This window comes from Neoarius graeffei, chromosome 26 (genome assembly GCF_027579695.1).
Source record: "Neoarius graeffei isolate fNeoGra1 chromosome 26, fNeoGra1.pri, whole genome shotgun sequence".
NCBI lineage: Eukaryota > Metazoa > Chordata > Actinopteri > Siluriformes > Ariidae > Neoarius > Neoarius graeffei.
Genome location: NC_083594.1, coordinates 50,927,615 through 50,952,100, shown reverse-complemented (window position 1 = coordinate 50,952,100; position 24,486 = coordinate 50,927,615). Strand labels below are relative to the sequence as shown.

Sequence of the window (24,486 nt, the reverse complement as noted above, 5' to 3'; positions counted from 1 at the left end):
CAGTCAATTGTGTTTAAGTTTGTTTTTGGAAACCAAAACATGTAAACAATCTCTGAAGAATGCCTAACTGGAACCGCTGAGTGTACGTTTACATTGTAATGTACACTTAATATCGCTCGTTTGTCACGTTTCTATTTGAAACTTGTCACTTCACTCACGCAAGGGTCATTTTTGAAAAACATTTTAGGTCTATTCTGTATGATTTGATTTGTGTTTGGGATGCAAACAGCGCGCCTTTTGGCGGATGCCGCCTGAATCGCGCAGATCCGGGGGTTTTTTTTTTAGGGGGGGCGTTGGAGTGTCTGATTATAATTTCAAAGTAAATTCTGTATTAAAATTACTAAATAAGCAAATCCGTTACAGTCCATGAAACAGGAAGTATAAGGATGAGAAAAAACAGTTTAAATCGGGAAGCTGCGCACATTTGCTCAGCCCGAGCGGTGTGCAGGACTGCGCAAATGTGCGCAGCTTCCCGATTTAAACTGTTTTTTTTTCTCATCCTTATACTTCCTGTTTCATGGACTGTAATGGATTTGCTTATTTAGTAATTTTAATACAGAATTTACTTTGAAATTACAATCAGACACTCCAACGCCCCCCCCCCCCCCCCCCAAAAAAAAAAAAAAAAACCTGGATCTGCGCGATTCAGGCGGCATCCGCCAAAAGGCGCGCTGTGAATATATAAAGTTGTATATATCAGACAGCCTTTAAAGTTTGATGAAGTCAGTTTCAGGCTTTGGAGCAGGCTTTGGCAGCCCTGCATAGTCACTTGAAAATGCATCTTTGTCCACTTCGTAGGGGTCAGTTCCCCCAATCAAAGCCAGTTTGGCTGCATACCATTGTCGTGAGATGTCGTCTAATGTATCTATATACTTCTGTTTGCTTGATTTTGCCGACATTGATCTTTATTTTAGAAAACTGACTATACAACTTCATAAATTCGTCCGAGATAACGTAGCCGGTAATGGCGATGGTCCGTTTTGTTTGCCCTCCAAGATGGCAGCTGGGGGGCGTTCCCCGGAATGCCGTGACGTCAGTGAAAACTATCTATAGAGGCCCATTTCCAGCAACTCTCACTCCAGTGTTCTAATGGTACAATGTGTTTGCTCATTGCCTCAGAAGGCTAATGGATGATTAGAAAACCCTTGTACAATCATGTTAGCACAGCTGAAAACAGTTGAGCTCTTTAGAGAAGCTATAAAACTGACCTTCCTTTGAGCAGATTGAGTTTCTGGAGCATCACATTTGTGGGGTCGATTAAATGCTCAAAATGGCCAGAAAAATGTCTCGACTATATTTTCTATTCATTTTACAACTTATGGTGGGAAATAAAAGTGTGACTTTTCATGGAAAACACAAAATTGTCTGGGTGACCCCAAACTTTTGAACGGTAGTGTAGGTATACCAAATATCACTAAATAGGTGCTGCAGTGTTAACATCCTGAGTGCGAACAATAGGCTTCTGATAATACATAACGAGGGAACTCTGATGCAAGTGTATGAAGGCCAAAACACGGGCTCAAATGGCATTGAAAAGAAAAAATACTTTTTCAGTAATGAAGAATGAAATGCACGTAGTTGCAAACAATCAAAAATTGTATACAAATATTAAAAAAAATAAAATTAAATCTAAAAGGTCTCACAGTATACCAAGTTCAAACAGTCAAAACTCGAACAATGTGGTGTGAGTGTCACATGTAAATCAAATTAACGCAGACACGCCAGCATTTTACTTCTTAGAGACTGTGTTCGTGCAGAACAGCTGTTACCTCCAAGGTCCATGAAAATCTTTTGTATGACCTCATTTGAGATTCTTTGGATATTCCATGTTGACTGCATACAGGAGGCCCAACAAATAAGCAAATGCAGATGGGACAGCCGTAATATCCTGAAGAACAACAGTCTCTTCCAAAATGATGGCTGTGTTGATGACAGTAGGAAGAGACTTGACTGCTGCAACATCATCTTTCTATCACTGTGAGGATTCCAATTTTCACACCTTTGGTGTAGTCTTCTTCAGCATCTGTATCCTGATAGTGTGCAAATACAGAAGACACCACTGATTGAGGCCAAGTTTACATTAGACCGTATCTGTCTCGTTTTCTTCGCGGATGCACTGTCCGTTTACATCAAAACGCCTGGAAACGCCGGGAAACGGGAATCCGCCAGGGTCCACGTATTCAATCCAAATCGTGTCTGGTCCGGTGCTGTGTAAACATTGAGGATATGCGGATACGCTGTGCTGAGCTCTAGCTGGCGTCGTCATTGGACAACGTCACTGTGACATCCACCTTCCTGATTCGCTGGCGTTGGTCATGTGACGCGACTGCTGAAAAACGGCGCGGACTTCCGCCTTGTATCACCTTTCATTAAAGAGTATAAAAGTATGAAAATACTGCAAATACTGATGCAAATACTGCCCATTGTGTAGTTATGATTGTCTTTAGGCTTGCCATCCTTCCACTTGCAAGTGGTAAGTGACGCGCATGCCCGACATGCACTGAGATCACACACACAGCGGCTCAGTCCCAAATCACTGCTCGTGCGCTTCACTCGCGCGCTCTGTGAGCTGCGCAGGGCCGGAGTGCGCACCCTCCAGAGGACACTCGCTGTTCAGGGCGGAGTGATTTGGAGCGCAGGATGCCTGCGGAGCCGAGCGTATCCGTGTATTGGCGTTGCTATGTGCACGCGAATCGTGTATTGGTGTTGCTGTGTGCACACTAATCGTTTTAAAAACGTTAATCTGATGATCCGCTGATACGGTCTAATGTAAACCCCACCTGAGTCAACCATAATTAAAAGGAAAGCTGTACAGATTAATCAGTTTGTTACACACAATCAATAGACTTAACTTTAGAAAGTCATCATAAATACACTACTTACGGTAGCTTATGCACTATGATAGTGTGGATGCAACTGTTTTAGAATGTACTGTAGTAACAATAAACATTAGTTTACACATTGCAGTACAATGTGTCATTCAATATCTGGGGAGAGGGAAGAGGAAGGCAGCACAGTGGTGTAGTGGTTAGTGCTGTTGCCTCACAGCAAGAAGGTCCGGGTTCGAGCCCCGTGGCCGGCGAGGGCCTTTCTGTGTGGAGTTTGCATGTTCTCCCCGTGTCCGCGTGGGTTTCCTCCGGGTGCTCCGGTTTCCCCCACAGTCCAAAGACATGCAGGTTAGGTTAACTGGTGACTCTAAATTGACCGTAGGTGTGAATGTGAGTGTGAATGGTTGTCTGTGTCTATGTGTCAGCCTTGTGATGACCTGGCGACTTGTCCAGGGTGTACCCCGCCTTTCGCCCGTAGTCAGCTGGGATAGGCTCCAGCTCGCCTGCGTCCCTGTAAAACAGGATAAAGCGGCTAGAGATAATGAGATGAGATGAGGGAAGAGGAAGACAGGGAGGCCAGAGAGATGGATAGAGGACAGGGACAAGTTGGTGAGAAAATGTGAGGGGTTTGGGGAGAGGCAGGAAAAAAGAGGGGAGCCAAGAAGTAGAGGAAGAAACACAGGTGACGAGAGAAGACAACATACACAGAGAATAAGAGTGATTATTATTACCAGACATTTCTTGAAAAGACTTGTTGAATCTTCCCTCAGGTACAGTAGAGGGGCAATCCTTCCAAGGCTACTCTTTTCCGGTGTTCTGCAATCGCCATCACCTGAGCACACATAGAAAGATTCAAATTATTTAATACCCACATTTTCATAATTCAGAATTAATCTGTAGTACTTGAGCCAGAGGGTTGGCCGGTACCATCTTCGGGCAGTAAGGCACATAGTGATTTTTGGAATGCTATACAACCTTAGAGTTAGAAAATAAATGATAGCATTGCATTGGTGGTAGCTTTGTATGTGTCATCACCCTCTTTTTACCCATTATTAGTCTATGGGGGGATATATACATGTTACATGTTGATCCTGGGATTGAGATGCTGGCCTCTTCTGCCCCTCGGACCTGCTTGATCCATCCTGGTGCCCTGTGTCTGGTCGGAGTTTTATCGCACCGCTCCTGTGAAGGACGGCCCCATGAGGACAGTTGAGGGTTATACCTGTTAAAACTGTTAATATTATAGTCAGGCTGTCTGTTGTTGCCCAAATGAGGATGGGTTCCCTTTTGAGTCTGGTTCCTCTCGAGGTTTCTTCCTCATGCCGTCTGAGGGAGTTTTTCCTTGCCACCGTCGCCACAGGCTTCATCATTGGGGATAGATTAGGGATAAAATTAGCTCATGTTTTAAGTCGTTCAAATTCTGTAAAGCTGCTTTGCGACAATGTTTATTGTTAAAAGCGCTGTACAAATAAACTTGATTTGATTTGATATATTATGGGTGAATAGGGTAACAAATAGATATCGCCTCAAAACTTCCCCAGTTGATTATTTACATTAAGCTATGAGTAAGCCATGAGCTAGGGGGGCTTACAGTACACCTCTACCAACCAAACAAACCTTTTGTGAAGGTCTTGCTATGCTGAATATCAAACAATGCTGGGATGCACTACCTATTAAAGCCCCATGAGTGAACATTGAAAATCAGTGAAGTACTGAAGACTATGCATTGTCCATGGTGTGAAAGAAGGTGGGACGCGCCTCAGTGCTTATTAAATCACATCTACAGGGTGTAGGCTTCTAGAAAAACTATAGGTTAGGCGGTTGACTTAGATTAACGTGTTTACCCTTACCGTACACACTGAAATTCAGATAATTATTGCTTTTATTTAACCCTTTGATGCAAAACATATGCACACCCCTTCTAATGCACAACACGGGTCAAAAATGACCCGCATTCATTTTCCAGGTCATTTCATGCTGACTGAGTTTTTCTTTGCTCTATCTTTTGAAATCAATTTATTTTATGATTGAATATTCCAAGTATTCTTTAAATATCTTGTTTTTAATTACCACAAATCATTAATTTAATTTTTTCTTTCCTACTTTATGAACAAAAATACTTTTTATATTACTACACATGGGTCATCCAAGTGTGATTTAAAATTAAATGTCTTAATACTCATCTCATCATCTCTAGCCGCTTTATCCTGTTCTACAGGGTCGCAGGCGAGCTGGAGCCTATCCCAGCTGACTACGGGCGAAAGGCGGGGTACACCCTGGACAAGTCGCCAGGTCATCACAGGGCTGACACATAGACACAGACAACCATTCACACCTACGGTCAATTTAGAGTCACCAGTTAGCCTAACCTGCATGTCTTTGTACTGTGGGGGAAACCGGAGCACCCGGAGGAAACCCACGCGGACACGGGGAGAACATGCAAACTCCGCACAGAAAGGCCCTCGCCGGTCACGAGGCTCGAACCCGGACCTTCTTGCTGTGAGGCGACAGCGCTAACCACTACACCACTGTGCCGCCCCTGTCTTAATACTATAATAATAATTTGTTTCAAGTAATTACTTTAGCAGTGAATGGGGCCAGTTATTTATTTATTAACTATGTAGTTAGCTAAGCCAACTACAATAAAATTAGCTAACTAAAGTAGAATATGTCAGCAGCTCGGTAGCTAATAGTAATTACTTGTAACTTTCTGACAAGTAATCTACTCACTCTCAAGGTAACCTAAACATCTCATCTCATCTCATTATCTCTAGCCGCTTTATCCTGTTCTACAGGGTCGCAGGCAAGCTGGAGCCTATCCCAGCTGACTACGGGCGAAAGGCGGGGTACACCCTGGACAAGTCGCCAGGTCATCACAGGGCTGATACATAGACACAGACAACCATTCACACTCACACCTACGGTCAATTTAGAGTCACCAGTTAACCTAACCTGCATGTCTTTGGACTGTGGGGGAAACCGGAGCACCCGGAGGAAACCCACGCGGACACGGGGAGAACATGCAAACTCCGCACAAAAAGGCCCTCGCCGGTCACGGGGCTCGAACCCGGACCTTTTTGCTGTGAGGCGACAGCGCTAACCACTACACCGCCGTGCCGCCCCTAACCTAAACATAATCAATTTTTTTCTAAGGTAATGTTGGAACAATTGAAAAACATTACTTACATGTATGAGATGGGCAGAGGGCGCTGTGCTGAGCTGTGAAATGTCTGACACAAGCACAATTCACAGTTCCAACCAAACGCTGTAGTAAATGCATGCGGGTCGGTTCTGACCCATGTGTGTAAACTTGATGTAGAATTACTACAAAAGCTGTGCTTGTTCATAACTTCAGAAAGGAAAAATAAAAATGATGATTTGTGCTCAACAAAAACAAGATATTTACTGCATATTTGGAAAAGTAAATGACAAAATGAATTTATTTCAAAAGTATATCATAGAAACACTCAGCCATACATGAAATAACCTGGAAAATGAATGCAGGTCGTTTTTGACCCATGTTGTGCATTAGAAGGGTAGTGATACAAAAAGGGTTTTTATTCAAAAAGTAAGAAAGGAAAAAATAAAATAAGGATGTATGATGATCAAAAACAAGTTAATTGAGGAATACCTTGAATACTGAATGATGGAATTAATTTATTGCAAAGATATAGAAGATAAAAACTCAGCCGGGTCATTTTTGACCCATGTTTTGCATCAAAGGGTTAAGTGACATCCCATTCCTAATCCATAGGGTTCAATATGACGTCGGTCCACCCTTTGCAGCTAGAACAGCTTCAACTCTTCTGGGAAGGCTGTCCATAAGGTTTAGGAGTGTGTTTATGGGAATTTTTGACCATTCTTCCAGAAGCGCATTTGTGAGGTCACACACTGATGTTGGACGAGAAGGCCTGGCTCTCAGTCTCCGCTCTAATTCATCCCAAAGGTGTTCTATCGGGTTGAGGTCAGGACTCTGTGCAGGCCAGTCAAGTTCATCCACACCAGACTCTGTCATCCATGTCTTTCTGGACCTTGCTTTGTGCACTGGTGCACAGTCATGTTGGAAGAGGAAGGGGCCAGCTCCAAACTGTAAAAACAGTCTGCATGCCTAGGGGCTTGATTTTATACACCTGTGGCCATGGAAGTGATTGGAACACCTGATTCCGATCATTTGGATGGGTGAGCAAATACTTTTGGCAATATAGTGTATTTTGTACTTTACCTATGCTTCAGTGTAATGTTCCAGGTCGGTGTAGAGAAGTTTGAAGCCACAAATAAGGTGTCTTCCTCGAGATCTTCCCCGCGCACGCAATCTACCGCATGGAGTAGTTTTTCATCCTCCTAGCCTGGCCTTGCGCGCCTTCTGGTTCAGTGTGGAATACCCGTAGCAATTTAAAGCACGCATGCGCCAACATGATGGGGTTTTTTTTGAAGGGGACTTTGCAGACACAAGCAATTAAATATTTAAGTTGAGTCGACTGAGTCACAAAAGTCTGTGAGATAAAGTTATAAAACTTGATAAGATAAATTCATATCATGAGTTTAATATGTTTTTCTGGTCTTCTCAGTTCTGTTTACTCCTTTACATTTTTTGGCAGAAAAAATGCAAGTTCTATTTTTCACACTGCATGTTCTCCCCGTGTCCGCGTGGGTTTCCTCCGGGTGCTCCGGTTTCCCCCACAGTCCAAAGACATGCAGGTTAGGTTAACTGGTGACTCTAAATTGACCGTAGGTGTGAATGTGAGTGTGAATGGTTGTCTGTGTCTATGTGTCAGCCCTGTGATGACCTGGCGACTTGTCCAGGGTGTACCCCGCCTTTCGCCCGTAGTCAGCTGGGATAGGCTCCAGCTTGCCTGCGACCCTGTAGAACAGGATAAAGCGGCTAGAGATAATGAGATGAGATGAGGATCGTCAACCCAAAAATATACGTTCAGTTCCAGATTTTTTGCCACCCTTTATCAAAACAAGTTTCTATATAGGGGCACTTACTTCTGGAGTCTCCAGAACTGCAGAAGAGATGACTACAGCAGAATGGGATGCAGAAGGCATGCATGCAAAAGTGAAGCAGGGGGTCTAATAGTCGTTTAAACGTGTGTGTTTTTGTGCAGGAAATGGAGATAATAGGTTATTATAGACCTGCGGGACTCTGCATGGAGCATCTACAGATGTTCAGAAGAAGCATTCAGCCTCCCGTGTCTCTCTCCACCCGCTGTGATGAGGAGAATAGGTGCACGACGGGATGCAGCGGTAAATACCAACCTGCACTCCCCGCTTCATGTTTAAAAAGTGTTCCGAAGCCCCGTCCTCCCTCTGAGTCATGAGCGAGAACTCGAACATCTGCCGTTACTGCATCCATCAGTCATGTCACAGAGCAAACGGTGAGCCTCAAACTCTCTCTGCAAGCTCCTTGATCACCTGGTCCACAGAGCCAAATTATCTCACCGATTATTTCTCACTTTGTTTACATGAAGACACAAAATCTGACAACGTGGCACAGCGATCCTTCACGGGGATGTCGCTGAGGGGGCCTGGAAGAAGAACGGGGCTGTCACAGGGATCATTTATACACCTCGGCGTTTGCCAAAATGTTTTCGACCTCAAAAGGCTTTGAGTTTGATCCACTTGGACGATGTGGTCATCGGTTCTGTTTCTGGACATCTGAATTTCAGCACAGCTGGTGATTTCTTCTAGAAGACTCATCACTTAAATACTGTTCCAGGTTTATGAGGTGTGTTCGAGCAAAGAAACCACTAAACTCTGTTGGACCTCCAGAACAGAGATGAATTAATACTGCTGTGAGTGTTAATTAAACCCTGGGGATTTTTCTGTTTTTAGACCAAGACAATAAAAACAAAGTCGTCAAATAAAGAAACACCAATTGCTTCTAAGCAACTTCCTGCTCACATTCTCTCTGAGTCTCTGGAAACCCTTCCAAATAAACACAAAGATCAGGGGAAAAGCTAATCGCATATCGTTACTGTATATAATGTTGTACAAAGGAAAAAAAAGACTCATAACATCACTGACAGCATTTTAAAAGTAGACTGACTTTCAGATTTTTCAAATGTAGGTCATAAAAAGAATTTTCCCAACACCCAGTTATTTTTGTTCAATGGACCGAAAGCTACAGAATTCGAACCACAGACTTCCAATTTTATTAGTTTTTTAAAAATAGAATAATTAATTAATTTATCTCCACGTGGCCCGAAATTCTCCGCTATTTTTTCCTGCTTCACCATGACGCAATACAGGATACTACATCATGCATCACGTGGTGTGCTTTCCCCGTTCACGCAAGGCATTGTGGGATACAAATTGAAACAGGAGAGAAAAATGGAGGACGCGAGTGTGCGAATGAAACGTGAAAGACCGACTACAGTCTCATCTCATTATCTCTAGCCGCTTTATCCTTCTACAGGGTCACAGGCAAGCTGGAGCCTATCCCAGCTGACTATGGGCGAAAGGTGGGGTACACCCTGGACAAGTCGCCAGGTCATCACAGGGCTGACACATAGACAACCATTCACACCTACGGTCAATTTAGAGTCACCAGTTAACCTAACCTGCATGTCTTTGGACTGTGGGGGAAACCGGAGCACCCGGAGGAAACCCACGCGGACACGGGGAGAACATGCAAACTCCACACAGAAAGGCCCTCGCCGGCCCCGGGGCTCGAACCCAGGACCTTCTTGCTGTGAGGCGACAGCGCTAACCACTACACCACCGTGCCGCCACCGACTACAGTAACGGAAAGAAAGCGAGAAGAAAAGACGTGATGTTATATACGAAGGAAAGGAAACGCAGGACCAAACTAATAAATATGGGCGCTCAGCGAGCACCTCGGTGTGATCAGCTGTTCGTTTAGCGACAGAATGATGGAACTGTCAGTGCACGCTTAAAAGGAAACCTGCTCATGCACACACACACACGGACTTCCTCTGTCTGCTTGACTGTGCGAAGCGAGCGATTTCATGCACATTATTTGCTTTAATCCCCTCAAATTAAATAACTTCCCAGCCACAGAATGTCCTGATATTTTGTGAGATATTACAGAAATAAACATATATCACAATCACCACATTTCAGAAGGAACTAAATTTCACCGATTTTATGAAATCGAACAGCCGTCTAGCTTTAAGCTTGTATGTTAATAATTACAGTATGCACTCACCGGCCACTTGATTAGGAACACCATCCATCCACCTGATGTTTTCAGCAGTTCTCTAATCAGCCAATCCCTGGACATGCAGATCCAAATCAAGAACTTGAGTGAATGTTCACAATGGTCAAACATCAGGATGGGAAAAATTGTGATCTCACAGTGAAGTGTGACTTTCTTTCACTGTAGCATGGGTGTTGGTTTGAGCCAGATGGATTGGTTTGAGTATTTCAGAAACTGCTGATCTCCTGGAGTTTTCACACACAACAGTCTCGAGAGTTTACACAGACAGAATGGTGCAAAAAAACAAAAAACACTAAGTGAGTGAGTGAGTGAGAAACAGTTCTGTGGGTGGAAACAAACACCTTGTTGATAAGAGAGGTCAGAGGAAAATGGACAGATTTATGGTTTGAGCTTTTTTGCCAGGAAGAATATAGCAACTCGTATAATCACTCTTTACAACCGTGGTGAGCAGAAAAGCATCTCAGCAGAAAAGCAACAGCAGAAGACCACGTTGGGTTCCAGTCCTGCAGCCAAGAACAGGAATCTTAGAATCAAGAACAAGTTCCCATTAAAGTGGCCAGTGAGTGTACAACCCCGATTCCAAAAAAGTTGGGACAAAGTACAAATTGTAAATAAAAACGGAATGCAATGATGTGGAAGTTTCAAAATTCCATATTTTATTCAGAATAGAACATAGATGACATATCAAATGTTTAAACTGAGAAAATGTATCATTTAAACAGAAAAATTAGGTGATTTTAAATTTCATGACAACAACACATCTCAAAAAAGTTGGGACAAGGCCATGTTTACCACTGTGAGACATCCCCTTTTCTCTTTACAACAGTCTGTAAACGTCTGGGGACTGAGGAGACAAGTTGCTCAAGTTTAGGGATAGGAATGTTAACCCATTCTTGTCTCATGTAGGATTCTAGTTGCTCAACTGTCTTAGGTCTTTTTTGTCGTATCTTCCGTTTTATGATGCGCCAAATGTTTTCTATGGGTGAAAGATCTGGACTGTAGGCTGGCCAGTTCAGTACCCGGACCCTTCTTCTACACAGCCATGATGCTGTAATTGATGCAGTATGTGGTTTGGCATTGTCATGTTGGAAAATGCAAGGTCTTCCCTGAAAGAGACGTCGTCTGGATGGGAGCATATGTTGCTCTAGAACCTGGATATACCTTTCAGCATTGATGGTGTCTTTCCAGATGTGTAAGCTGCCCATGCCACACGCACTAATGCAACCCCATACCATCAGAGATGCAGGCTTCTGAACTGAGCACTGATAACAACTCGGGTCGTCCTTCTCCTCTTTAGTCCGAATGACACGGCGTCCCTGATTTCCATAAAGAACTTCAAATTTTGATTCGTCTGACCACAGAACAGTTTTCCACTTTGCCACAGTCCATTTTAAATGAGCCTTGGCCCAGAGAAGACGTCTGCGCTTCTGGATCATGTTTAGATGCGGCTTCATCTTTGAACTATAGAGTTTTAGCTGGCAACGGCGGATGGCACGGTGAATTGTGTTCACAGATAATGTTCTCTGGAAATATTCCTGAGCCCATTTTGTGATTTCCAATACAGAAGCATGCCTGTATGTGATGCAGTGCCGTCTAAGGCCCGAAGATCACGGGCACCCAGTATGGTTTTCCGGCCTTGACCCTTACGCACAGAGATTCTTCCAGATTCTCTGAATCTTTTGATGATATTATACACTGTAGATGATGATATGTTCAAACTCTTTGCAATTTTACACTGTCGAACTCCTTTCTGATATTGCTCCACTATTTGTCAGCGCAGAATTAGGGGGATTGGTGATCCTCTTCCCATCTTTACTTCTGAGAGCCGCTGCCACTCCAAGATGCTCTTTTTATACCCAGTCATGTTAATGACCTATTGCCAATTGACCTAATGAGTTGCAGTTTGGTCCTCCAGCTGTTCCTTTTTTGTACCTTTAACTTTTCCAGCCTCTTATTGCCCCTGTCCCAACTTTTTTGAGATGTGTTGCTGTCATGAAATTTCAAATGAGCCAATATTTGGCATGAAATTTCAAAATGTCTCACTTTCGACATTTGATATGTTGTCTATGTTCTGTTGTGAATACAATATCAGTTTTTGAGATTTGTAAATTATTGCATTCTGTTTTTATTTACAATTTGTACTTTGTCCCAACTTTTTTGGAATCGGGGTTGTAGCTTACATGATTAAACCATTTCATAAAAGCTAACACCAACATTTCCATGGTAATCAATAGCGAATTACCTCATTGTTGATTATTTTCTGATAACCGCACATACTGCACACACTTTATTCCTTCCATCCAACCTTTTTTGCAAGGCATAAAACTCATTCGAATCAATTTTCTCTGCAACACCTGATTTCCTTTTGGTGATCAATAAAGCTCAGTCTAATCTAATTTAATGTAATTTAATCACATAAACCACTTACAGAACCAGTGAGTTGGAGATGAATTAACACCCAGAGCATCACTCGGACTCCAGCCTGTGTGTACCGTGGTTTTACTGAACGTTTAAAAACGATTTCACGCTGCGCTTTTTAGGACATCTTTAAGGTTTCTCTTTAGTCTCTTGGTGTTTTAAAAACTTCAGGGATGCATCATTAAGTGTGATGACCGTTTCTGCGTTTACCCTTCAGGTTTAAAAAAATGCGCACAAATAAAGGGAGCGACGGCTCCTACTGAGAGGGCGACTCATTTGTTCCACATGTCCAGGCTGATGGATTCAGTTTTTACAAACTCCTGCTTTATTTAGCCTCTCTTTAATTGTTAAAAAAAAAAGGCACATGCGAACACGGGCCTGCTTCTCCTTCTTTCTCTCCGTTTCGTAGCCTGTGGCTCTGGTGCATGGTTGAATGGTTCGGTGGTGGGAGGGTGGGTGGTGTGAGACCTCCTGCCTTGAGCGCCTGTGCTCTAATAGTGCGACTCGGATTAGAAAGAGTCGAATCCCCCATGCAGAGAGCAGAGCATCCATGTGTAAAAGCTCAGGCAGGAGATCCATCAGCAAATCCGATTGCACTGTAAGAATTCTGGGCTCCTGGTAGAGATGAGGATTTTATTTCTTTTCTTCTTTTCACTCGTCCCTGGGAAGACTGTTCCATGAAATGTACTACACCAATGCAATCAAACGCAACATGGCTCTAGGACCTTTTCGTACCATGGCAAAGTGGCGCACCTTTTTAGGTTTGTGATGTCTTGGGGAAGAATATTCATGATGTTTGGTACTGCTGCTTCCATGGTTCCCTTTGGGATCAATAAAGTACATCCATCCATCCATCCATCCATCCATCCATCCATCCATCCATCCATCCATCCATCCATCCACATTCATAGAAAAATAAATCTAGTGTCCTTAAGGGTTCTTCATGGGAACTCGAAAAGATTCTGTGTAGTACGCTCCAACTGAGATTTTTCACTTCAGAGAGGGTTGAATTCTTTTGGGAAACTTAGAATCCTTAAACACCGATCCATCCATCCATCCATCCATCCATCAAAAAGGATCCTAGTATAATGCTTCTTCAGTGGAACACTTAAAAATTATCTTTTGTGGTATACAACTCAATCAGTTCTTTTCAGAGAAGGCTCCAAGTTGAGCTCTTTTAGAAAGCTAAGTACCTTTAGCTACCCATCCATCCACACTCATCGAAAAATAAGTCTAGTATCCTTAAGGGTTCTTCATGGGAACTCGAAAAGATTCTGTGAAGTACTCTCCAACTGAGATTTTTTATTTCAGAGAGGGTTGAATTCTTTTAGGAATCTTAGAACCCTTAAAGGCGTCACGCAGTGGCAATAAAAGTTGCATTATTCTGCACCAGAATGCTTTCAAGATTCGAAATAAATTGACCGTCGATTTTTCAAAAGCTTCCCACGGTTGTAATCGGTCCTTATTTGATCATGCCCATCACTTGAAATTTTCCGCGTTCGCAGCGCCCCCTGTCGGTCAATGGAACAGCTGCGTGACGTCATACCAGTAACCACTCGGTGCAGTTGCAATGACGGACACACCAGAAAATAGGAGCGATGCTGAGGAAATTAGCTTTGATTTTACCGATACAGAAGAAGAAAATGGCCCACAAGTAGAGATTTTGAGAGCTGAATGTCCTGGTGGTATCCAGCCTTACAGATTTGAACCTGAGTGCTCATCTTCAGAAGAAAATGAGGACAGTTCTGACGACAGAAACGAAGATGAGAATGAAGACCGGCGACTTGAAGACTTGTTTTAGTTGGTTTCTCTGACTAAATCACTACTTGTGTGTATTTTTAAAGACCATTTTCACTTGAATTAGAATGCTGTGTGATTAATCTATGATTGTGTGTAATACTGATAGCTGTAGGGGGTGAAAGTATAGCTAGAAAGATTGAATTCTAGCAACTTGACAGCTTGCGATCTCGCGAAATGCAGTGGGCCTTCTGATACAGTAGACCCCTTGATATTCCAGTTTTCATCATTTTCCTTTTATTGCGGTTGATTTTAACTTGATATTCAGTATGTTATAGGCTGGGAGTATTGAGCTTTGTATTGTTTAGTAAACGTACAATCGTCAGTAATAAGTGATAATTATTAGTTAAAGGCAGCTCTGTGGCATAAATCTTTCAATTAATCTTCTGTCATCCATTTGCTAAAATTATGTGCCACGTGTTATCAAGACAACACTTCATGTGACAAAGAAAGATATGACAAATACATAAATGTATGAAAATCATTTTGTACAATTAATGATTGATACATAGAAACACTTAAAACGTGTGTGGCAGCGGGGGCGTGGTCAAGCGCCGGTCTGTGACAGGAGGGCGGAGCCAGGGAAGGTGAGTGGCAGAAATCACTACACCTGACGGTAATTAACCTGTGTTGTGTGTTTTCCCAGTAACCGCGCCCTATTTAAGGAGGCAGAGCTCATCCCGGGACAAGAACACTGTGTGTGTTTCGCTATCAGATTAAAACTGGCGGTTATACTGAAAAGTCTGGCAATAAAAAGCCTATTTGTGTCTGAAGCGTTGTCCTGCCATCCTCTGTGCTCCACCCACACTTCAGAGAGCTCTACAGTGGTGCCAAAACCCGGGACAAGGTGGAGCACCAACCTCGCAGCCCCATGGAATCCTCCCCGTTCGCGGACCTGGTCCACGCCCTCGCCACGGCTCAGCAAAGCCAGCACCAGGCACTCGTCACGCTCCGAAAGGAGCAAGAGCGGCGCTTCGAAGCCCTGGTGCTGGCCCAGCAGGAAGATCGCGAGGCGTTCCGGCATCTCCTCGCGTCGGCGGGGTCCACCAGCGCCCCGGCCGCGGGCCCGTCTCCCCTCACCGTGACCAAGATGGGCCCGCAGGACGACCCCGAGGCGTTTCTCACATTGTTCGAGCAGGTCGCCGAAGCCTCGGGGTGGCCGATGGAGCGGCGCGCCTCCTCCCCCTCCTGACGGGAGAGGCGCAGCTGGCCGCGCTATAACTCCCCGCCAACCGCCGGCTGGCCTACGCGGACCTTCACCGGGCCGTTCTCCGCGGCGGTTGGCGGGGAGTTATAGCGCGGCCAGCTGCGCCTCTCCCGTCAGGAGTGGGAGGAGGCGCGCCGCGCGCTGCTCCATCGGCCACCCCGAGGCTTCGGCGACCTGCTCGAACAATGTGAGAAACGCCTCGGGGTCGTCCTGCGGGCCCATCTTGGTCACGGTGAGGGGAGACGGGCCCGCGGCCGGGGCGCTGGTGGACCCCGCCGACGCGAGGAGATGCCGGAACGCCTCGCGATCTTCCTGCTGGGCCAGCACCAGGGCTTCGAAGCGCCGCTCTTGCTCCTTTCGGAGCGTGACGAGCGCCTGGTGCTGGCTTTGCTGAGCCGTGGCGAGGGCGTGGACCAGGTCCGCGAACGGGGAGGATTCCATGGGGCTGCGAGGTTGGTGCTCCACCTTGTCCCGGGTTTTGGCACCACTGTAGAGCTCTCTGAAGTGTGGGTGGAGGACGGCAGGACAACGCTTCAGACACAAATAGGCTTTTTATTGCCAGACTTTTCAGTATAACCGCCAGTTTTAATCTGATAGCGAAACACACACACACACTGTGTTCTTGTCCCGGGATGAGCTCTTCTCTGCTCTGCCTCCTTAAATAGGGCGCGGTTACTGGGAAAACACACAAAACACAGGTTAATTACCGTTAGGTGTAGTGATTTCTGCCACTCGCCTTCCCTGGCTCCGCCCTCCTGTCACAGACCGGCGCTTGACCACGCCCCCGCTGCCACAATGTGTTTTTAAAAAAAATAATTTTTTTCTATCAATACCTAGCCATGACCTTGAAATCAGATCCATTGATAACAAAAGTCACAAATAGTGTTCAGTGTTCGTTGTTACAGCCAAACACAACACACCGATTAGGCATTTTGTATCACAGAATATTAATACATCATTTCATAGTGTTTTGAGTGTTCAAAACTATCCACAAACTGAATAAATCCACAAAATCCGCAATGGAAACAACTCTGGTAAACGCACGCTATAGAGAAAACATGGGGACAGGCCAGCATCACCCAAGGGAGGTTACTGGTATGACGTCACACACAAGTTGACCTAGTTAACGGCTGGCTGCCTAAATTTGGCTGTGCGCGTCAACTTTAAATGCTTGTAGCGGGCGCATCGTGACACTGAGATCGCGGGAAACCGAGGGGCTTGAATAACCCACCAAACCCGACATTTTGACACATGATATAGCCTGATTGCTGAAATTACCGCACGAGGCCTTTAAACACTGATCAATCCATCCATCCATCCATCCATCCATCCATCCCCCATTCATCCATCCATCAGAAAGTATCCTCGTATAATGATTCAGTGGAACACTATAAAAATTCTCTTTAGTTGTGTACAATGGAATCCTTTCTTTTCAGAGAAGGCTCCAAGTTGAACTTTGTTAGAAAGCTAAGAACCCCTAGCTACCAATCCATCCATCCATCCATCCATCTATCTGTCCACACTCGAGTGGCTCTTGTATCTTGACTCCTTCCATGTTTTTGGTTCTTCTTCTGGGGAACGCTTAAAGATTCTCTGTCATACCCTACAACTCAGGAATCCCCTCTTCAAGAGGGGTCTTTCATGGAAGAACCCTTAACTATTCCAAGAACCCTTGAAGAAGGGTTAAAACAAAGGGTCAAAAGTACCATTTCTAGTTCCCTAAAGAAGCTTTCAGTCCCAGTCCATGATTATTTTGCAATTTTTGTTTCTGCCACAAAAAACATAATAATCGCATTTCACATTATAGAAACATTTATGGCATGAGATGGTTGGTTTTTTTAGCAATCTATCAGTCAGAACTGCGTGATTGGGAAACACTTCGCTGTTTGATGCGACACAGATCTTTTGAGGGTTCACTCAGAATGACAAACTAAAGAACCCTAAAGAGGTATATACCTACCTAAGGACAGTCTTTGGATATCCTGTAGCTAGCTAGCTAGCTAGTTTGATAGATAGATAGATAGATAGATAGATAGATAGATAGATAGATAGATAGATAGATAGATAGATAGATAGATAGATAGATAGATAGATAGATAGAACCCCGATTCCAAAAAAGTTGGGACAAAGTACAAATTGTAAATAAAAACGGAATGCAATGATGTGGAAGTTTCAAAATTCCATATTTTATTCAGAATAGAACATAGATGACATATCAAATGTTTAAACTGAGAAAATGCATCATTTAAAGAGAAAAATTAGGTGATTTTAAATTTCATGACAACAACACATCTCAAAAAAGTTGGGACAAGGCCATGTTTCCCACTGTGAGACATCCCCTTTTCTCTTTACAACAGTCTGTAAACGTCTGAGGACTGAGGAGACAAGTTGCTCAAGTTTAGGGATAGGAATGTTAACCCATTCTTGTCTAATGTAGGATTCTAGTTGCTCAACTGTCTTAGGTCTTTTTTGTCGTATCTTCCGTTTTATGATGCACCAAATGTTTTCTATGGGTGAAAGATCTGGACTGCAGGCTGGCCAGTTCAGTACCCGGACCCTTCTTCTACGCAGCCATGATGCTGTAATTGATGCAGTATGTGGTTTGGCATTGTCATGTTGGAAAATGCAAGGTCTTCCCTGAAAGAGACGTCGTCTGGATGGGAGCATATGTTGCTCTAGAACCTGGATATATCTTTCAGCATTGATGGTGTCTTTCCAGATGTGTAAGCTGCCCATGCCACACGCACTAATGCAACCCCATACCATCAGAGATGCAGGCTTCTGAACTGAGCGCCGATAACAACTCGGGTCGTCCTTCTCCTCTTTAGTCCGAATGACACGGCGTCCCTGATTTCCATAAAGAACTTCAAATTTTGATTCGTCTGACCACAGAACAGTTTTCCACTTTGCCACAGTCCATTTTAAATGAGCCTTGGCCCAGAGAAGACGTCTGCGCTTCTGGATCATGTTTAGATACGGCTTCTTCTTTGAACTATAGAGTTTTAGCTGGCGACGGCGGATGGCACGGTGAATTGTGTTCACAGATAACGTTCTCTGGAAATATTCCTGAGCCCATTTTGTGATTTCCAATACAGAAGCATGCCTGTATGTGATGCAGTGCCGTCTAAGGGCCCGAAGATCACGGGCACCCAGTATGGTTTTCCGGCCTTGACCCTTACGCACAGAGATTCTTCCAGATTCTCTGAATCTTTTGATGATATTATGCACTGTAGATGATGATATGTTCAAACTCTTTGCAATTTTACACTGTCGAACTCCTTTCTGATATTGCTCCACTATTTGTCGGCGCAGAATTAGGGGGATTGGTGATCCTCTTCCCATCTTTACTTCTGAGAGCCGCTGCCACTCCAAGATGCTCTTTTTATACCCAGTCATGTTAATGACTTATTGCCAATTGACCTATGAGTTGCAATTTGGTCCTCCAGCTGTTCCTTTTTTGTACCTTTAACTTTTCCAGCCTCTTATTGCCCCTGTCCCAACTTTTTTGAGATGTGTTGCTGTCATGAAATTTCAAATGAGCCAATATTTGGCATGAAATTTAAAAATGTCTCACTTTCGACATTTGATATGTTGTTTATGTTCTATTGTGAATACAATATCAGTTTTTAAGATTTGTAAATTATTGCATTCTGTTTTTATTTACAATTTGTACTTTGTCCCAACTTTTTTGGAATCGGGGTTGTAGATAGATAGATAGATAGATAGATAGATAGATAGATAGATAGATAGATAGATAGATAGATAGATAGATAGATAGAGCAGAAGGATGGAGCTTGCATTGGGTATTACAGTGTGATTGATTCTCTGGCCGTGTGTCCAGTGGGCAGGTCCTGTTTCAGGTCAGACTGTTTCAGGTCGGGATCATGCTCTGGACAGAAATGTGTGCTCACTTCAGCAAAGCCATGACCTCCTCTCTGTCCTTGGACCATGGCATAAAGGTAACAATGAAAAACGATAGACAGCCTTTTGCTTATCTGGAACTGGATATGACAAGCAGAGGATGATTTTTTTCTTGGAGTCTTAGGCGTCCTGATTTTTGTGTCTTTATTTGCTTTCTTTGACAGTTTCCTTCATCGAGGTAAGGACAATGCACTTAAACTAGTTCGCCACTTTCCGGATCATGATATTCAGACCAAAAGATAACGAGACAAGAAGAACTTAGAGAACAAGTTAAAATATGTCCTGTACCTGGAGACTATAAAAAGAAAGAAAGACCTCTGTAAATATTCATTGGACTGCACCTGTTTAATACCTGTATTAACTGTTCTCTCAATCTAAAATTAAATTCATCACTTCTTCAAAATAACCTCGCTCCAAGCGTTCCTGGGAAAAGACACGGCGTGACCCACATGGAGCCGTTCATCGTTCTTTCATTTATAGGAAGCTTTTATGATTGTTAGAGTCATGGTGGATCTGGAGCCAATCTCAGGAACTCTGGATGGGAGACGGGAATAAACCCAGTCTATCACACACACACACATTCGCACACCTTGGGGCAAATTAGAGTAGTCAATACACCTAATAGTGTGTCGGAGCACACCCAAGAACCCAAAGGAAACCCACATGGACATGAGGAGAACATCCAGAGAAACCCAAGCTCAGGATCGAACCTTTTGTAGCTCGCTAATGGAACCTATTTGGCATTGTGTGAAAGAGTGTGTGTATTCTAAATCGTTTTATCCCTATAGTAGATCAGACTCCTTGCTACAAAGCTGGATTTCAATCAGCATCGCTGATTCACAATTTTTTTCCAGTCCTCCAATGAAATGTACGTTTTCGGCTTAGCATAAAAGAATTCGACATAAATCTAAATTTGGTTAAAATTCTGTATCTCTCACATGGCGTTGTGTTGAACTGCCCATTCCTATGGCGTATTTATTTACTGATGGACGAGGATGTTCGGTTGACCGTGTCTGATCTGCAGTTAGCATATCAGTCAGCGATTTATTCACCTTCAGTGCATGAAAACATCTTTCAGCGATACGCGAGACGCTGAAAACACAAACACTCCTCCGATGTTCTGCGTTGAAGCCAATCCACTCGATGTGCCATAAAGTGTTGAGATGTAGTCAGTTATTTAAAGGTCATTGGCTTTGACAACATGACAACACTAAGCAGGAGGGCAACTCGTTTGCATTTCAGCCCGAGTGGGCGTGTGCTTGCGTGCCAACAAAAAGATTGCGCTTCAATAAAAAGATGCTTTGACTTTTCTTTTTTTTAAGTCCAGAATGCTAAACAATAAAATGGCTCGAGTCAGAAGAGGTATTCTATGGTTAGATAAAGGCGTTGTGCTTTTCTGTTTTCATCCCTACAGCCATACATCATTGTTAAATAAGCCTATCAGCGTGTGTACGGAGGATGTGTTTGGGTGAAAGAGAGCGGATCCGGAGAAGCTGGAGCGTTCCTGCTGTCTGCTCCAGCGCCATGGCAGGAATACTAATGACCCGGGCTTTGTGTGGCGGAGTCCCTGACCTGGAGCGCGATGAAAGAGTGTGTGTCTGAGATACAGCTTTTAGGCAGCACATTACAACATCTATACAAGTTATTTTCTCTGAATATCAAAGAAGATCAATTTCAGAAGGCCGGACGGAGAGCAGCAGGGTTTGGGAACGGTTCGGGTTCGACTGTGGAGAAAACTTGATTGAACTCCATCGCTCTTTTCCTCCAGCTTTCAAATGCAGACGCTGCAGGATGAGACTTTGGAGCCAGACACACCAAATCAGAAAAACAAAGGATGCGTCTGGGACGGTTTTCACTCATTCATCAGTCATCGAGTTTCAGTTCACACCTCCGGGCTGTGACATCCTGTGATGTTTCATGAGTGTGAAGAACTTCACGAGAACCAACAGAGAACCTCATAATTATAGAATATATATGATGAAATTCCAAGTTATAATAAAAAACACAAATATATTCATGGATCTGACACCTCAAACACTGAGTCTGGAGCATATTTTACATCATTAATGTGTCTTGCACATGAACAAACACAGGACTCTTTGAGAGAACAGAACCTCTCACCATGAGCACGTTAACATCACATCAGCATCAATTCATTAATCATTAATCATATTAATGATTGACAAAAACTGGGTCTCGACACGACTCGTTAGAATAGCGATCATGAAGAATCACAAATTATTATTTGCGACAATTATTGCGGAGTTCACTGGGTTCCTCTTTCACTATATTTGACCATTTGAGAAGATGCTTTTTTCCACATATTTAATCATAGAGTCTTTTAAATAATCATAAATATCGAAAATATAACAAAATCACCGATGAATGGATAGGATAAATGGAAAGGAATCTTTCAATGCCTTTGAAAACACTTTAAATAAATGAACGAATAGATAGATAGATAGATAGATAGATAGATAGATAGATAGATAGATAGATAGATAGATAGATAGATAGATAGATATTCATCGAAATCATTTGAATGAGCAATTTGAGTTAACACACCAAATAAAAACCAACGTCAAACTCAACTCTTGAACATTTCTGCCAATTATTTTTGAATTACTTCACAAAAATGGATTAATTTCACATCAAGATGAGCACAAACAATATTTCGAGACCTGTGTGAAAGTATGAAAGGCATTTTCACATTTTATCTCAGGATTTCAGGTTCCATGACAACACCGAAGAAACAAAATCATCAAGAAAGATCTTAACCATTTCAGGAAACCCTGCCTTTCTGAAGAACCTTTGGAGAACTCATGAAGCACAATTCCTGCCTGTTCAGCAGCACAAATACTCTGTCGGTGTTTACTCAGAGGCTGCGAACATGAGCACGGCTTCTGTTTCTCTGTTAAAACTGTTAAGGAAAATATGTGCAGGAAAATAAGTAGCGTTGAATGAAATCTGCTCAGTTGAGTCCCATTTAGCTGCCTGATCAAACACATGGCAGTTTTACTCAGCAGCGTGGCTTCATAGGACAACTACAGCACACACACACACACACACACACACACACACACACACACACACACACACACACACACACCAAACTAATGGGTGGAAACTGTGATTGCTGGGGAATGAATCATTTTCAAGATGCAGCTCTGTAGAAGAGCAACATTGCCATCTAGCAGTGGAAACAAAGATCTGCACATGTGCAAGTTGCTGGAGCAGAGCTTCTGAACGGACAGGACACAGGACGCTGCATTTGATGAGGGATGAGTATGATTCAGTTTTGACACTCGTATGTTCCTTACATCTGCACAATTGACCTGCCAGACTGCAGAATACAGCAGAAAGCTGTCACCATGACCTCTGAACAAACATCTCATCATAAACCTGAAATCCTGCATTAATCCAAAATTAACACCTTTTGGATGAATGCAGGTCGGTGGAGATCTAAAAACCATCCCTGCAAAGCTTTGCTGCAAGAAGCGGACTAAACGTGAGTCAGTGTTTAACACAAGTGTTATGACACGATAATACGTGTGAGCCAATCAGATTAGAAAAGAAATTGGGATTTTATTTGTTTGTTTGTTTGTTTGTTTATTGAAAATACGTTGATCTGGATTTCAAAGTTGAATTATTAGAATGGCACAAAAGGTGCGAGAAATCTGAGCAAAAATCAAACATCTCAGGAATATAGGGTCATTACACAATGGCAAGTTATCTATCTATCTATCTATCTATCTATCTATCTATCTATCTATCTATCTATCTATCTATCTATCTATCTATCTATCTATCTATCACACTGTAATACCCAATGCAAGTTCCATCCTTCTGCTCTATCTATCTATCTATCTATCTATCTATCTATCTATCTATCTATCTATCTATCTATCTATCTATCTATCTATCTATCTATCTATCTATCTATCTATCTCCCACTGATACACACACCATCTAACTTTCATACAAATAGTTCAATCATGTGATGCATATAACACACACACACACACACACACACACACACACACACACACACACACACACACACACCTATAGACAGGATATACTGTATATAATTTTGTTAAAGAAAGAAAGAAAGAATATATTTAAAAACAGAAATAAGTAACAATAATCTAAAATTATTATTATTATTATTATTATTATTATTATTATTATTATTATTATTATTATTATTCCTTAACATCTACAAACTATTCAACAAGGAAAATTAAAATAACTCCAACAAAAATTTTCAAATGTCCAAGCAGCTCCTTCTTGTCATCTCAATTTAATTTTCCAATTACAATAACCATCCTACTTTCCCAAGCAATGTTGTTGGTTTTATTTTCATCACAACATCACCTTGTCACGTTGTCCAGCTGTGAGACGAAGCAGCCAAAGGTTCCTCCAGTGTCAATATTTTAATAACTTCCTACAAATCATGTGGTCATCTGGTCCCCATAAACACTTGATTACATGTCTACACACACACACACACACACACACACACACACACACACACACACACACACACACACACACACACGGCCTGATTAACACACTGCAGACACGAACGGCGCCTGCTCTGGTTACACAGGTACCACGTTTGCACAGAAAGGGATGCGAACCAGCATGAAATGAGCTCAAAAGAGATGCTAATGTGTCGGAGTTAACATTCTAACATGAACTCTGGGTCCTGCTGTGGGGGTGGACTGTGTGTAAATGAAGTGGGGAGTGTGTGACTGTGTGGTAATTCACATGTGTGCAGAGAGAGAGAGAGAGAGAGAGAGACAGGGAGACAGGGAAAGAGAGAGACAGCTGGGGAGAGAGAGAGAGAGAGAGAGAGAGAGAGAGAGAGAGAGAGAGAGACAGGGAGACAGGGAAAGAGAGAGACAGCTGGGGAGAGAGAGAGAGAGAGAGAGAGAGAGCAAGAATGAGACAGAGAGAGGGGGATAGATAGATAGATAGATAGATAGATAGATAGATAGATAGATAGATAGATAGATAGATAGATAGATAGATAGATAGATAGATAGATAGATAGATCGATCGATCGATCGATCGATAGATAGATAGATAGATAGATAGATAGATAGATAGATAGATAGATAGATAGT

At 43.0% G+C, this 24,486-nt stretch overlaps 1 protein-coding gene across 1 annotated transcript in view; it reads right to left on the bottom strand.

Annotated features, from left to right (window-relative positions):
• The window catches only part of kbtbd8 (kelch repeat and BTB (POZ) domain containing 8), a 55,463-nt gene extending 34,583 nt beyond the window's left edge, over positions 1 to 20,880 (bottom strand). The window contains exon 1 of the mRNA XM_060910210.1: positions 20,808 to 20,880. Coding sequence (XP_060766193.1) covers positions 20,808 to 20,880 — 73 coding nt within the window. The remainder of the gene's footprint in view (positions 1 to 20,807) is intronic.
• Between the last annotated feature and the right edge of the window lie 3,606 nt (positions 20,881 to 24,486).